The sequence below is a fragment of the Macrobrachium rosenbergii genome, chromosome 37 (genome assembly GCF_040412425.1).
Source record: "Macrobrachium rosenbergii isolate ZJJX-2024 chromosome 37, ASM4041242v1, whole genome shotgun sequence".
Classification (NCBI taxonomy): domain Eukaryota; kingdom Metazoa; phylum Arthropoda; class Malacostraca; order Decapoda; family Palaemonidae; genus Macrobrachium; species Macrobrachium rosenbergii.
This window is the reverse complement of record NC_089777.1, coordinates 12,543,698-12,556,197: the sequence shown is the minus strand read 5'-3', so window position 1 is coordinate 12,556,197 and position 12,500 is coordinate 12,543,698. Positions and strand designations below refer to the sequence as shown.

The 12,500-nt window shown below is 38.1% G+C and overlaps 1 protein-coding gene across 2 annotated transcripts in view; it reads left to right on the top strand.

The window, feature by feature from the left end:
• The window catches only part of bif (bifocal), a 241,464-nt gene that overhangs the window by 171,802 nt on the left and 57,162 nt on the right, over positions 1 to 12,500 (top strand). For both annotated transcript variants that reach the window (XM_067081457.1, XM_067081456.1), the window contains exon 2: positions 7,244 to 7,450. In XM_067081457.1, coding sequence (XP_066937558.1) covers positions 7,244 to 7,450 — 207 coding nt within the window. The remainder of the gene's footprint in view (positions 1 to 7,243; positions 7,451 to 12,500) is intronic.

The following is a 12,500-nucleotide window of genomic DNA, read 5'->3' as shown; positions in this document are numbered from 1 at the left end:
TATCAGTAATACTTTTATAAGATAATGAAAGCGTTTATCTAGAAACTAGAAACTAGTAACTCCTTTTCATGGTTAATTGACGTCACTACTCGAATATATCTTTCATAATTGTAGTAAATAACTTCTTTTTTATAGGACAAGAAGATGGGTAATTTAGAGACAATAAAACACACACATACACACACATGTATATATATATGTATATTGTATATATATATATATATATATATATATATATATATATATATATATATATATATATATATATGTGTGTGTGTGTGTGTGTGTGTGTGTGTGTGTGTGTGTGTGTGTGTGTGTAAAAACAAATCTGCGTCACCATTCTCTACAGAATGCTGAGAAAGGCGTCTTGAAGAAGCTCAAGCTGTGTATACCCGGCAGAGAACCGCCTCCATTATTGGGCTTCCGTTGCTTCTTGTTAATGGCAGCCGTTCTCTCCACTTTTTGTTAAAGGGTTATTGAGCACATCTGAAAGCAGAGAGAGAGAGAGAGAGAGAGAGCAGTCTTGTTGTTGAGATGTGTGTACATGAGTGTGTGTGTGTGTATATATATATTATATGTATAATGTATATATATATGTGTATATGTGTTTTATATATATGTATGTTTATATATATATTGTTGTTGTTTGGTTTTAATAATGTTTCTCTCTCTCTCTCTCTCTCTCTCTCTCTCTCTCTCTCTCTCTCTCTCTCTCTCTCTCTCTCTCTCATGTATGTTTGTCCGCCGTCAATAGCATTTACATCCTCAATAGCAGTTATATCCCGCCCGCTCTAGTTGTCACGACATGGATGGAAAATAGAAATTTTTATTTTTTCCTGTTGGTGTAGCGAACCATTTTTCATTGTTTTCGACGCCCTGCTGCTTTTTCCTGCAGAATTCCCCCGTCTGGGGATTTGCTGGAGTTTCGTAACATTTTTTCGGGGTTTTTGGAGGTAAGAAAATGGGCGCGTAATATATATATATACATGTATATATATATATATATATATATATATATATATATATATATATATAATATAATATATATATATATATATATAATATATATTATATTTATTTTATGTGTATATATAAATTATGCTAAATTGTTACGTAAATAAAGGTAATTTTGTTTTTAGAAAACGCTAAGCTACTGTAATTTATTTTGAGTAAAAAGTTAAAAAAAATGTTTAGCTTTGTTAAACAGCATACATCGTCATGAAATATACATTATACCAGGAGTAAATAAATAAATAGATAAATAATTAAATAAGGTAAGTTACCTTTAACTAAACCTCAACCTTTCATTTACTAAGAGGAAGTCTTTTTCGAATTTGTTTACGTCAGCTTCTTACGAGTTCAGTTGAAAGGCGAGTAATTGCTTTGGTGATGCGGTCGTTTCATTCTTGACGTGGGCTGTAAATGATCTTTTCTAATATCTGTTCAAGGTAAATGTTTGTCACACTAGATCTAGAGCAGTGGTTCTTAATTTTTTTCAATGTATGCACCCCTTTCAAATCAGCAGTCAGTTCTCGCACCCCTTGAATTGCTGAAATAAAAAAAAAGCTAAAATAATAATAACAATAATAATGATCATAATAATAATTATTAATTTTTTATTTTATATTTAGTTTTATTTTTTTTGCATAAAAAATAACATGCGTATATTATAAAAATATATTTTGCTTTAATTATTCATAGGCATCCACGCATCCCTTGGGAACCGGCTTCGCTCCCCCTAGGGGTGCGAGCACCCCTGGTCAAGAACCACTGTTGTAGAGTAAACTTGCATTTAACCAGCACATACTCCTGAATATAGAGCAAGTGTATCTCTGTAGTATATATTTCCACTGAGTTTAAAGTATACATTTCCACCGATTTGATTTTAAAAGTATTATTATTATTATTACGAGCTTGTTGGTGTGCGCTATGCCCGCTGGAGCCCGGCGCTGCTGTCTCCCCTACCCACCCGATCCCCCACCTACCCCGCCCCCACCCGGGGCGGACAAACAGGTTTGCAGGAGGAGGGTGGGTGTCTCCCCTACCCTCCTGTTTCCCTACCTACCCTGCCTCCACCCTACCCTGGGCGGACAAACAGGTTTGCAGGAGGAGGGTGGATGTCTCCACTACCCTCCCGTTCCTCTACCTACCCCGGGCGGACAAACCGGTTTACAGGGGGAGGGTGTCTGTGTCATGTCTCCCCTGCTGTCACCCGGGGAAGGACAGGCAAGATCCACTCAGATTTTATTATTATTATTATTATTATTATTATTATTATTATTATTATTATTATTATTATTCAGAAAGGTAACCTATTCTTATGGAACAAGCCCACAGCGGCCATTGAATGATCAAGCTCCTAAGCTTGCTCATGACACATGCTTATCAGGTATTAATTAGGCGTTCGTTTGAGATATCCTGTTGCACGATTTGCTGCGTTGGCTGTTTTTGTTGGTAGGTTGATTTTGCATTTTTATTCTCTCTCTCTCTCTCTCTCTCTCTCTCTCTCTCTCTCTCTCTCTCTCTCTCTCTCTCTCTCTCTCTCTCTCTGCAAAGATACGCACTTGAATCATACATGTGGATTACGTGTCCACAATTGAAACAAAGAAAAACAAATATTTTATTTGGTCTAGATAATATCTACACACATATATATACATACATGCACACACACACATATATATACATAGATAAATACATACATACTTACCATACGCTTTATTTCAGCATCAGGTTTGATTATTCAAGAGGATATTTTCGTATTTTAATATCTATTCTCTTCAACGCTGATGTGCTAGCCTAGCTTTTATAGCTTGGAGTATAAGAGTGCTTGTGTGTGCAGCAAGCACACGCTCTCTCTCTCTCTCTCTCTCTCTCTCTCTCTCTCTCTAATGTGTGTGTGGTTCTGTTTTGAACCCCACTGCATTCTTGATTCATTACGATCGCACAAGCACCCACGCGCAGGCGCGCTGCTCTAATTAAACGTGGGATTTGTACAGGTGCGCTCGTGGTCTGATCTCTGCTGTTGTTCGGTGTTGAGGAAATGTGAAGGGTGAGGCTGTGTCTCATTACTCTTTTATCCACCGTATTTATTTTTGTTCGTGGTTTTTCTCTCTTGTGTCTTACGTGGTCATTTTATTCTTTGTATACTTGTTCGGCTGCGTGGTTACTACTTTTTACAAATATACGTAAAAGTATCTTTTAGGGGATATATTTTGCCCCATAATTAGGCTGGTTTTCTGTCGTATGTCTTACATAGTCACTTTATTTCTTTGTAAGGTTGTTCAGCTGCGCGGTTTTTCCTTTTGGAAATTTAACGTCAAAATATGTTTTAGGGTATATATTGCCCATAATTAGGTCAGATAAAATAGTATAACCAAAAGGCTTCAATCAGTAGAGTTAACAGTCTCACCAAAATGGTGCAATTTATATTATTTTGGCCAGAATCTTCCAGCTTCGGCCAGGTTTAATTTAATTAAAAGTTAAAAGTCCTCCTGGTCCTTTGCAGGCTCATAGGGCAGGCGCTGATCTCCTGTTTCTTAGGCCGACAGCCAGTGGGGGACAGGCTTAATTAGCTTTCAGAAAATCCGCATCCATAATGATTTCCTGAAATTCTATAATTGAACGGCACACTTTTTGAGATTAAATTTTATGGTGATTGAATAAACTTCGTGATGTTATTTGCAGTAGGCAGCTAGGGGGATATTGCTATTGAAAATTTGATTGAGCGTTGGGTATAAAATCTGGCTAGATGAGGTGAGAGGGGGGGGGGAAAGAGGCAGTCTTCCATTTTCTATGCAGTCTCGTTTTCTTTGCAATATTTATTTGAAGGTAAACGACTGGAATTTGCCGTTAACTTGGTATTTTTTTTTTATTTTTCGGTATAAGAAAAAGTTGGTTTCTCGAATTAGTATTTATTTTAAATAATGACAGTTGTCGTAAATAATAAAAGGGATATCAGTTTCTCAGGGCGAAAAATGACAAGGGATCAGTTACTAATTATTGTAATTTGTTAATAATTTGGCTGATGGTTTTTAGTTATCTGTAAAAGAAAACTATTGTGACGGCTTTGTCTGTCCGCCCTCAGATCTTACAAAGGGTAGAGGGCTGCAAATTGGTATGTTGATCATCCACTCTCCAATCATCAACATACCAAATTGCAGCCCTCTCGCCTCAGTAGTTTTGATTTTATTTAAGGTTAAATTTAACCATAATCGTGCGTCTGGCAACGATATAGGACAGCTTCTAGTTTCCTTTATTAAAAACTCAATATTCTTGTCTTTATTGGAACTTGGTTTGTTGGGGATATAACGTTCCCCGTCACGTGTGACTTTATATATAAAAAAAAAATAGGACATTTGATGTTGAAAATTGGGTACCGTTTTGATATTGTTTTAAGCGTCATCTTGTAAATATTGAAAGCATTCTATGATATTGTTTTTATTCATATTAGTTTGAAATATGAGCACTTTTGATTATTATTATAGTTCATTAGAACCTACTGATCTGTAGCAATTGGGAAACTGTGTATATATCTGAAAAGTATGCTCCTGGAAATATGCAAGAAATGTATGTTGTTTCCAAGAATATGTCCAGAAATTGTGTAGCAATGACGGGAATTTGTACTGGAAGCTATACAGTTCCAAAAATTGTAATCGACCATATTTGACATTGATGTTCTGTATTAATCAATATTAATAACGTTTTGTAGATTTTAAGGTAAAATCTCTCTCTCTCTCTCTCTCTCTCTCATATGTGTGTGTACGTGTCGTTTAGGTATCATCCATGACACTTTTAGCATCGTACTTCTAAGGTTTCGTCAGCTGATTCGAAAAGAGGGGTAGGGGCTGGGAACATGAAGACCTGGTGGGAGTATTTCTCAGGGGGGAGGAGGGGGAAGGAGATGGAGGATAAAGAGCTTAGGTCAAGGAAGCTTTAGCGTATTGAGTTCTCGTCCAGGGAATCTCTTTGATCTACTTAACATCATCGGTCAGGGCCATCGGCAGGTGTTGGGTGATTCGAGGACCCACCTGGGTGATCCCTTATCTCCTGGTGTCTGTGGCGTTTTGTCCTCCTCGTCTCTCACGGCCGAAGTGATTAGATCTTGTTGCCCCCAATGCAGGTCGTAAATCTTCAAGTTCTCCGTAGGGGTTGTGGGGAGGTTAGTGCGGTCGGTGCACCTCGCGCGCGGTGCAGTGTAGGCATTACCGAGGGTTCTTGCAGCGTCCTTCCTTCCTTAGGCCTCTTAGGTGTAACCCCTTTCATTCCTTTTACTGTACCTCCATTCATATTCTCTCCCATCTTACTTTCCACTCTCTTCTAACAATGTTTCATAGTGCAGTTGCGAGGTTTTCCTCCTTTTACACCTTTCCAACCCCTTACTCTCAATTTTCCTTTCAGTGCTGAATGACATTGTAGGTCCCAGCGCTTGGCCTGCCGCCTAAATTGTATATTTCTTATCTGAATCTTTAAGTTCTTCTTACCCTTGTCTCTTACGGTTTAAATGATTAGATCAGGTTCGTCTTACCCCATTCCAGGTAGTCGATCTTGAAGTTCTTCTTAACCTAGTGTAGGGTGTAGACAGGTGGCTCTTGTCAAGTACTGGATGTAGGTTAAGATTCTTCCTTCCCGCCCGTAGGGTGGAAACCAGGCCCTTATTGGATTGATGTAGGGTGTAGATTTGTCGTGTGTGTGTGTGTCTTAGGGTGTAGATTTGTCGTGTGTGTCTTCTCTTTTGACCCTTGATAAGAATCTTGTCGCAGGTGGATGTTACTTGTTACTCATTTCCAGTTATGTTAGGAGAGAATAGTGTTTGGACTGATCTCGTGATGACTTTTATGTTGGTCATTCGTTTATGTTTGTGAAATATTTCATTATTTTTTTTTATAATGTCAGCACTCTTATGAAAGAAGCCTTTTGTGTATAAACTTGGGTAAGCAAATTGTAAATGTGTGATAGATGTGTCAGATAGTACTCAGAAAAAAATGGAATCAGGATAAATATTCAGTTTCACTGGTCATTTATAATATATATATATATATATATATATGTATACTGTGTGTGTGTATATATATATATATATATATATATATATATATATATATATATATATATATATATATATATATATATAATATTATATATATATATATATATTCATATATTTATTTCTATGATTTATTTCTATGTTTTTCGATGTTAATAAGAACTTGCACAATGAAGAGACCGATTTACGGCAAATTTCTCTCTCTCTCTCTCTCTCTCTCTCTCTCTCTCTCTCTCTCTCTCTCTCTCTCTCTCTCTCTCTCTCTCTCTCTCTCTCACACACATACTTAAGCCACTTCGATTACTTGACAAATAGACCTTTGTTCATTTCTTTTGCAACACGCGTGACATTAGATGCATAAGGAGAGATTTTGGTAAGCATAAAAACACAGGCCGTAGAAATAATTACCTTGCCTGTTCCATTCGACTGGTGTAGTTCGTCCTTACCTATATGATAGAGAGACATTACGTGATTGACGGAAATCTTATTAAATGATTCCGTAACATCAGCATTGTAGTTAGAGGTCTTCCTATTGTGGCTTATTGCCTCTCTCTTCATCGACATACATACACATGGGTTAATTAACGTGCTTCCTTGCCGCTTCGTGTTTTCACTTAGGAGCGCATTACAATGTGTTAAGTCTCCCTATGCCATTTCATGGCTTTGCGTAAGGAAACTCTAAGTTCCTTGATTGCTATTTGTATCTTTCTGTATAAATGTTAATATTTATTAGTGATGGTGATGATTATAAGGCGGGAAGCTCTTGAAATGTAGAATGGCGTTGCTCTGTTTTATTTTGGAGTGCTTTTCAAGGTTAAATATTGTCAATGGCTTGGTTTACGGTTCGCTTTTACGTAGTATTTCGCAAGTTCTTGTCTCTCTCTCTCTCTCTCTCTCTCTCTCTCTCTCTCTCTCTCTCTCTCTCTCTGTATGTATAGCCAATATATTGTGTTCATGTGTAGAATGTTATAAACATGGACACAAGTGGTCTGATTAAACTATTTTAATAATATATGAGAGAGAGAAAGAGAAAGAGTTTAAGAAATAGTGGTTAAGAAATAGGTCATTGTTAAGAGATGAGTAATTGTTAAGGAATAGTTCATTTTCAAGAAATAAATAATTGTCAAGAAATAAGGAATTATTTTAAATATAACCAGTCAATTCATGCCTCTAACTGTTGTTTTTCTGACATTGCAGCAACTCAGCCCTGGGTATGTTTACATGCCCGGCTGGGAGGGCCCCCGGGACTCCAGCACAGATGGCGATGACCTGGACGACCTGGGCACAGACTACCTAGACGCCAGGCCGGGCGTCATACCCCCACCTTCAGGTATCGTCTTCGAGGGCGAGGCTGTCATCATCAATGGCAGGAGCAACCTCCAGAGACAACCCAAAACCAAAAAGGTAAGGATTGCTCCAGAACGGATGCGCGGATTTCGATGGCTGCTTGGTTTGTTTGTGAAGGATTTCTCCAGAACGTATGGACGGATTTCGCTGACCTGTTTGTTAAGGGTTTCTCAAGAACGCATGGACGGATTTCGATGGCTTCATGGTTTGTTTGTTAAGGATTTCTCCAGAACTTATGGACGGGTTTCGTTGACTTGTTTGTTGAGGATTCCTCAAGAACGGATGGACGGATTTGGATGGCTGTTTGGTTTGTTTGTTGAGGATTTCTCCAGAACGTATGGACGGATTTGGATGCCTGTTTGGTTTGTTTGTTGAGGATTTCTCCAGAACGTGTGGACGGATTTCGATGGCTGTTTGGTATGTTTGTTGAGGATTTCTCCAGAACGGATGGACGGATTTCGATGGCTGTTTGGTTTGTTTGTTGAGGATTTCTCCAGAACGGATGGACAGATTTCGATGGCTTTGTTTGTTGAGGATTTCTCAGAACGGATGACAGATTTCGATGTGTTTGTTGAGGATTTCTCCAGAACGGATGGACGGATTTCGATGGCTGTTTGGTTTGTTTGTTGAGGATTTCTCCAGAACGGATGGACGGATTTCGATGGCTGTTTGGTTTGTTTGTTGAGGATTTCTCCAGAACGGATGACAGATTTCGATGGCTGTTTGGTATGTTTGTTGAGGATTTCTCCAGAACGGATGGACGGACTTCGATGGCTGTTTGGTTTGTTTGTTGAGGATTTCTCCAGAACGGATGGACGGATTTCGATGGCTGTTTGGTATGTTTGTTGAGGGTTTCTCCAGGACGGATGACGGATTTCGATGGCTGTTTGGTATGTTTGTTGAGGATTTTTCCAGAACGGATGACGGAGTTCGATGGCTGTTTGGTGTGTTTGTTGAGGATTTGTCCAGAACGGTTCAGGGATTTCGATGGCTGTTTGGTATGTTTGTTGAGGATTTCTCAGGACGGATGGACGGATTTCGATGGCTGTTTGGTTTGTTTGTTGAGGATTTCTCCAGAACGGATGGACGGATTTCGATGGCTGTTTGGTTTGTTTGTTGAGGATTTCTCCAGAACGGATGGACGGATTTCGATGGCTGTTTGGTTTGTTTGTTGAGGATTTCTCCAGAACGGATGGACGGATTTCGATGGCTGTTTGGTTTGTTTGTTGAGGATTTTTCCAGAACGGATGACGGAGTTCGATGGCTGTTTGGTATGTTTGTTGAGGATTTCTCCAGAACGGATGGACGGATTTCGATGGCTGTTTGGTTTGTTTGTTGAGGATTTCTCCAGGACGGATGGACGGATTTCGATGGTTGTTTGCTTTGTCAGATTGTTGGGTGATCCCTGCTAAAGGATTTGACATCATTGTCGCCTTGAAAACCGTCTTGTTTGTTATGTACACCGTATTGTTGTTTTAAGGTGGGCGGGAGTTTGCTGTATTCGTGAAATGGGATGCAAATAACATATATAGGAATTTGGTAACTGTGACAATCACCTGGCAGAGGTATATATAGTTTTTTCCTTCATCTCCTGTCTTTCTGTCATTTGTCTGTCATAAAGGATTCCAATCGTACTCTTAGATATGCATGAACAAAGATGGTTTGTCTTCAGATTCTGTCGTTTATTATTATTATTGAAAGAGAAACCCACAAGATTCCTGTGTATAACTTGTTTACTTGTAAATATTTACATGTTACTCTTTGTAACATGTAAATATTTACAAGTAAACAAGTTATACACAGGAATCTTGTGGGTTGTAACATGTAAATATTGACAAGTAAACAAGTTATACACAGGAATCTTGTGGGTTTCTCTTTCCATATTCAGAAGAAAACTGAAAGAAGTTTTTGTTTGGATTATTATTATTATCATCACTAAACCTCCATGCATTCTGTACAAAACTCTAACATTGACTTTAACTTCTGAACTAAAGAGGCAAGTCTTCATATCGATTGAAAAAGCATACCCTACTAAAAAAAAAAAAAAATTCAGTTGACCTTGTGCCCTTGGCTGTGACCTCCATACTTGAAAACGGTGCCATCGAAGCCATTCATGTTTCTAAAACAAGTATTCGGGTTGGGGGGCCGGGGCGGTAAACGGTTTAGAGTTATCAGCAGGAACCACAGTGGTGTTGTCTACAGTCTACAGCGTGAGAGTTTGGAATACTTTTGGAAAGGAGTTGGTTGTTTTAGCAGTACTTCCGGGATGCTTGTTATTATTGACCCAATCTCAAATATTAGGAGCATTTATGGAAAGTGTATATATATATATATATATATATATATATATATATATATATATATATATATATATATATATATATATATATATATATATATGTGTGTGTGTGTGTGTGTGTGTGTGTGTTGTGTGTGTGTGTGTGTGTGTGTGTGTGTGTGTGTGTATGTATGTGTGTGTGTGTGTATGTATCTGTAACAAAAACAGGCTTATTTTTATAGCAAGCACGAGGGTTTCTTTTCAGTTTCCACGCAAGGACATTCACAGACCTGGTTTTTTTTTTTTTTTAGTAGGTGATTGGGTGCTGTCTTCGTTTTTAGTAGTGAAGTAGTAGTTGTTGTTTGGGGTAGAACAACAACTTTGCTCGGGTGTTGTCGCACTGTTGCCTGGAAATCTCTCGGCCTTTGTTGCGATGGGGAAATCGAGAAAGTCACGACACTTTTGAATGGTACGCCCCTTTCCGAATTTGTTCCTTAAGGTCGAAATCTTCGATGGAAGGAAAGGGATCGTCGACCTTACCGTTAATCGAGCCCTGTGGATGTGGGTCGAGAATTAGTTAAGTTCGGGTGAGTTTGAGAAATGAATGGGTTTTGGGATTTTTTTTTTGTGAGAGAGAGAGAGAGAGAGAGAGAGAGAGAGAGAGAGAGAGAGAGAGAGAGAGAGTCTAATTTTAAAGACAAATTTTCGTTTTCTCACTTTTCGTGAGTGGAAATGGAACGTTACATAAGAGACTTGCCCTAAAGTATGTTTTTTTTTTCATGTTTAAGCTGGTGATATCAGTTGATCATGTTTACCCATAAATACTAAAACAGTATAGAATTATTTAGTAGATATTTATGAGACTGTGGCCTGAATTTGTACAGATTAATAACTAAATGGCTAAGGAATTCATTTAAAGGGAAATGAAGTAATAGACTGATTTGGAAATCAAACAGATTGGAATTTCATACGAAAGGACGTATTCAGAGGAGTATATTACGATCTGAATTGCTATGCGGACAACAATAATAATAATAATAATAATAATAATAATAATAATAATAATAATAATAATAATAATAATAATAATAATAAATGGAGGCATATAGCAGGATAGAGTGAGAAATGATATCTTAGGCGGGAATGGCATGGACCTGTCCTCCGAGTAACTCCTGGGAGAACTAACTGGTTGAGAACGGCGAGGTGAGTGGAGATCTGTGAAAGTGAAAACACTGGATAGATGTAATTGTCGGGAGTTCACAGAAACCTTTACGTCAGTACTACCAGTATGGGGTTACATACTCTTACTCTTTGTTCCTCTTGCCTTCAGACACGTGTCATTACCCCAGTAATCCAAAACCATTGTCGTTTCCTAAAACAGTGAAATCGAGGTAGCACCGATTGTGACCACTGCCATTGTTGTAGCCAGTTTTGATTCACTAGGCCTGACCATTCAAGATACACTTGTTAACGAGTGAAGTATTACCCGGACTTTGTTTCTTTACTTTTTGTTTGTAAGAATATTTTTTCTTCGGTAAACCCACCTCAGTTAGGAAAACGGAATAATTTTGGAAATTGGTCTCTCTCTCTCTCTCTCTCTCTCTCTCTCTCTCTCTCTCTCTCTCTCTCTCTATATATATATATATATATATATATATATATATATATATATATATATATATATATTTGTACATTTGCGTTTGCGGAGCCGTAGGCTATTATTAGAATCAATGAAAAAAAAAAAAGCAATCACACGTTCACCCTAGAATTTACAATACCACAGATTCACGTTCATTTGACAGGAAGCAGGCAAATCTCATCACGCCACGACGTACTGTTACTCATTTTCTCTCCCATAATTTGGTGAGGAAACTTTCGATGAGAGAGAAGCAGGTACATGTGCTGTACATGATGAATACTGGAAGGGCCCATTATCTCATGTACAGTTGGTAGAAAGTAAAAGTAATTAAGTGAGCATGTGTACACCGCGATGTTTTTAATTTCGATGTTTTCTCCCGTACATTTGAGAGAGAGAGAGAGAGAGAGAGAGAGAGAGAGAGAGAGAGAGAGAGAGATTGGTGGTTGGCGCATGTGGAATAAAAAAGATTCTCTTAGAAATACCATCTTCATCCAGGCATTCGAAATCTCGATGAGATATTTTGCAAATTGAAAATTGTTATGAAGTTGGTCTTCCTTGTTGATATCCCTCCACCTCAGCTCCCCCTTTTTTTGTCACGTTTTTATTGACGTCTACAACGGCACACTTTTCTCAATATTCTGATGTTAACTTTTACCGATTTTATGAATGTTTTCTTGCCTGCTGTATTATTATTATTTATTTTTATATTTATTTATTTATTTTATTTATTTATTTTTTTGTCTATCAGTCATCCTATTGGACCGGGTGGTTTTTATAGTGTGGGGTTCCGGGTTGCATCCTGCCTCCTTAGGAGTCTATCACTTTTCTCAGTATGTGCGCTGTTTATGGTAGCACACTCTCCTGCATGAGTCCTGGAGCTACTCCGGCATCTAGATTTTCCAGATTCCTTCTCAGGGATCTTGGGATTGTGCCCAGTGTTCCTGTGATTATGGGTACAATTTCCACTGGCATATTCCATACCCTTCTTATTTCGATTATCAGATCTTGATACTTACCAATTTTTTCTCGTTCTCTCTTATCTACTCTGGTGTCCCATGGTATTGCCACATCAGTGAGTGATACTTTCTTCTTGATTTTATTATTATTATTATTTGATGATGGTAATGTTGGAATCCGAAATATTTGTCAGTGCCGGTATTAATGTTAGATTGATTTAGGTAAGGAATTGA